The sequence below is a fragment of the Carlito syrichta genome, unplaced genomic scaffold (genome assembly GCF_000164805.1).
Source record: "Carlito syrichta isolate Samal-C Ts95f unplaced genomic scaffold, Tarsius_syrichta-2.0.1 Scaffold305688, whole genome shotgun sequence".
NCBI lineage: Eukaryota > Metazoa > Chordata > Mammalia > Primates > Tarsiidae > Carlito > Carlito syrichta.
In genome coordinates, this window is record NW_007249784.1 from 164,769 (window position 1) to 169,010 (window position 4,242).

At 51.4% G+C, this 4,242-nt stretch overlaps 1 protein-coding gene across 1 annotated transcript in view; it reads left to right on the plus strand.

Moving 5' to 3' along the window:
* Nucleotide 1: 1 nt before the first annotated feature.
* Nucleotides 2–4,242, plus strand: part of LOC103264657 (TNF superfamily member 12) — a gene marked incomplete at its 5' end in the record, with an annotated part of 9,378 nt that continues 5,137 nt past the window's right edge. Inside the window, 5 exons of the mRNA XM_021714636.1 lie at nucleotides 2–151; nucleotides 313–360; nucleotides 973–1,048; nucleotides 1,654–1,707; nucleotides 1,792–1,827. Coding sequence (XP_021570311.1) covers nucleotides 2–151; nucleotides 313–360; nucleotides 973–1,048; nucleotides 1,654–1,707; nucleotides 1,792–1,827 — 364 coding nt within the window. The remainder of the gene's footprint in view (nucleotides 152–312; nucleotides 361–972; nucleotides 1,049–1,653; nucleotides 1,708–1,791; nucleotides 1,828–4,242) is intronic.

The following is a 4,242-nucleotide window of genomic DNA, read 5'->3' on the forward strand; positions in this document are numbered from 1 at the left end:
CCGTCGGAGCCAGAGGCGGAGGGGGCGCCGGGGGGAGCCGGGCACCGCCCTGCTGGCCCCGCTCGTGCTGGGCCTGGGCCTGGCGCTGGCCTGCCTTGGCCTCCTGCTGGCCGTGGTCAGCCTGGGGAGCCGGGCATCGCTGTCTGCCCAGGTGAGGCCCCACTGCACACCCCTTTCTGGGCACATTCGGAGGGGACACTGCAGAGGAGCCGCTGGGCGCCGGGTGGGCTGAGGGCAAGGGGACCGGAGGACGGGTGGAGGGCGAGACGTCAGGTGGAGAAGGACAGGGTGACGCTGCCTCCTTCCCAGCAGGAGCCTTCCCAGGGGGAGCTGGTGGCAGAGGAGGACCAGGACCCGCCGGTGAGTGGGTGTGGGCACTGTCTGCAGCCTGCTGGGGCATGGGAAGTGTGCGCAGCTGAGGCTGCGGGGTGCGTGCTGGCGAGCCAGCTGTGTTCTAGGTATGTGCCGAGTGTGCATGAAGACAGTGCATGCATGAGTGTGTGTCCGCGTGGGTATGTGTGTGTGTGGGAGAGAGGGTGACAACTGTGTGTAAGGGTTTGTGCTGGGGATGTGCCATCTGAGTCCGCCGTGTTTATTGGCTGTGGGTGACGTGGGAGTATGAGCTATGTGAGCCTGCCATGGAAGAGAGATGCTGTTGTGTACAGGGTGTGTACCTGCTGTGCATGTTGACTGGGTGTGGGTGTGTGTGCAATGTGCCAATTGAGTGCAGGGTCTGTGCTGGCTGGGAGGGTAGGAAAGTGTGGCTAGCCTAGCAGAAGGAGTGAGGATTGGGGCTGGACTCCCACACCTTGCCTTCCAAAGTATAGCCCCAGCTATACTTTGCTGAGGGGTTTAATCTGTCCCTAAGACTTCTGTGCCTATTGCTGGCTGATACCTCTCCTGGCAGGCCCTGTCCATCTCAGTTTATGTCACTGGGAGTCCCTGGCTGAGTCCTACCCTTTTATCCCTTAGGAACTGAATCCCCAGACAGAGGAAAGTCAGGATCCCATGCCTTTCCTGAACCGACTAGTTCGGCCTCGCAGAAGTGGTGAGCATCTCTCTCTCTATTCCAACCTCAGGAATAATAATAGTGGCCAGTCTTGCTTTTGTTCATCATAATAGCCCCATGAAGCAGGCAGAGCAAAAACCATTGTCCTCATGGAGAAACTGAGGCACGGAGAGCAAAGGAGGTTCAGAGTCATGCAGCTAACCAATCGAGACTCAGAGGATTCTGACCCTCCCTCTGACATGGATGTACTCCTTCAGACCCTATCCTAAACATGAAGAAGGGATGCCCAGGAGTTAGGAGTTAGGCCCAGGGGGGTAGTCAGAGTCCTGGGCCCTCATAGACAAAGAGACTTTTGAATGAGAAGACCATGTATCCAGGTTTGTGTGGTCTGTCCTGGCTTACACCTGTTATCTCAGTGTGGTTATCAATAGCCTCTCATTTTGCTCTCAGAAGTATCCCAGGATAGATATAAATTATATAGTCATTTTACTTAGGGAGGAGGATGAAGCCCAAGATTCTGAGGCCAGGAGTCCGTACAAGAATAAGGATGCAAGGGTCCCTGAGAGGGGAACAGGGTTGGGGGAGAGGCTTCCGGGCCCCCAGAAGGCACCTGCTTTGCTCATTTGTCTTTCATTGATTCTCAGCACCTAAAGGCCGGAAAACACGGGCTCGCAGAGTGATTGCAGCCCACTATGAAGGTGGGTGATGGGTGAGCCCTGCCTGGGAGGAGGGCTGGCAGAGGGGCAGGACAGGTCTCACCATCCCTTTCTTGTGCCTTACAGTTCACCAACGACCTGGACAGGATGGAGCACAGGCGGGTGAGACCCCATCCCCCCATAGCACTGGCCTTCTAAGAAAGGGGCCCCTTAAAACCTTTGACCTCCCACCTCCTTCCCTGCCTTCAGTCTCGGAATCTCAGAAGCCTGTTCATGAAGGTCCTCAGGGTTTGGTTCTCTCTGCCACCTAGGCATGGGACCCCAGAAAGACCCTTGCCCTTCTCCAGAATCCAGCCCAGTTTTCCCAACAAACCACTAGCCCCAGCTTTCTCTTTCAGCCCTCATTCTCCTCCAAGCATCGCATTTGATTCTCTTCTCTCCTTTCCCCTTCATATTCCATGAACCTTCATGCTCTGATCGTTTGTTCTCAAAACATTGCTAGTGTCCACTCTTCTTTCCCTTTTATACCCCCCCCACCTCAGCCCTGTCACCTCAGGACCACAAACCCAACAGCCCCTTGCTCCTTCTCCATCCCACACTCTCCCCACCCTCTACTCTGTCCCACCTATGCTGCTAAGCTAACCCCCCTAAACCTCACTTTCATTGTTTTATGTGCTTGGCTGCTAGCCTCTCTCCACAATGTTTTGGTCTCATCTTCATTTTCCTGTTAACAAATACATTCTCCATGCTTGCTGAGCCGACACCCTTGCCCCACAGCGTGCCTCTTCTGGACTTAGCACTTACTGTTCCCTCACCTGAAATGTCCTTCTACTGTGACAGGCTGGGAGGCGAGACATGTGAGAGGCTCAGCCGAGGGGATTGGCAGCAGAGATGGAGAGAAGTAGATGGATTCAGCATGTGGCTTGAAGATAGGACTTGCTTGTGGTTGGATGTAAAGAATAAGAAAAAGACAGGAATCACAAATGACTTCTAGATTTTTAACTTGGGTATCTCTGGGAATACCTGTGTCATTTCCTAAGGTGGGGTTGGGAGGTATGTAAAATAGGTAAAATAATGACTAACTTTGAGTTGCCTTAAATAAACAAGGCCAGGTGTGGTGGCTCACACCTATGATCCCAGCACTTTGGGAGCTTGAGGCAGGAGTTTGAGATCAGCCTTGGCAACATAGTGTGAATCCCATCTCCACAAGAAAAAAAAAATAGCTGGTGTGATGGTGTGTGCCCATAGTCCTAGCTACTTAGGAGACTGAGGCAGGAGGATTGCTTGAGACCAGGAGTTCAAGGCTGCAGTGAGCTATCATCATGCCACTGCACTCCATTCTGCGTAACAGAGTGAGACCCTGACTCAAAAATAAACACATGGATAAATGATACTAAAGTAAATTCCACAAATAGATGACTGGACCTAGTGGACTAGCTTAGGCTAGGTCAGGATGTATAAAGTTAGGAGTCATGGCCATATAAATGGTATTTAAAGTCACAAGATTGGAAGAGACACCAGGGGAAAGAAAGGCCCCACAAATGAAGCCCTGAGGCTCTTAGACATCCTAAAGTGGAGCAGAAGAAGGATACCAGCAGAGGAGACTGAAAAGCAGCCAGAGAGAGGGGAAGAGACCCTGGGAGGGTGGTGTTCTGCACTCTAAGAGAAAGCACTATTTCAAGAAGGAGGATGTGGCTGTGTTGAAGGCAGCTGAGAGATCACATGAGATGAGAACAGAGAAATGAGGACTGGGTTTGGTAACATAAAAGTCAACTTGTGACCTTAACAAGGGTGGTTCTAGAGCCTTAGTTAGGATGGAAACCAGAATGCACTGGGTTAAGAAGAGAAGGGAAATAAAGAATTGGAGAGAGAGACAACCCTTTCCAGAAGTTTCTCCGTGACAAGGAGCAGAGCGATAGGCTAGTAGGTGGAGGGGGATGTGGATCAAGGGAAAGTTGAGTGCTGTTGGCAACATTATTTTAGTCTTAGCTATCGTTTATGAGTGCTTGCTTGGTCTTATCTAACCCTCACAACAACCCTAAAAGGAAGATACTTTACCTCAATTTTACATATGGAGTATGCACAACTTGTCCAAGGTCGTGACGATGCTAAGTGGTGACGCCAGGATTTGAACCCAGCTAGAGTGTGTTTGTGTACTGGTCATGGTCTGCGTGAGAGGCAAGATTGCTGGTGCAGGGATGGGGGAAACCTGCAGGGGACACTAGAATATGGGAGGGGATGGTTTTCAGAAGCAAGACAGGACACACCTCCCGTCATCACCGGAGGTTCAAAGGAGAATGTGAAACTAGGTGAGTTTGCAGAGTTGGTGGGGAGAGGTGAAGGAGCTCTTGCCTGATGACTTCTAGGCAATCCAGAGAACTAAGGAGACAGGGGTAGGGTGTTTGAGGAGAGATGGTTAAAAAAAAAACCCCATCGCTTCTCGGCCTTTTGGCTAAGATCAAGTATAGTACCTTTTCCTGTCAGTTTAATATCTGGTACATCCTCTACCCGAGGACAATATATATATATATATTTTGAGTTGGAGTCTCACTCTGTCACCCAGACTGGAGTGCAGTG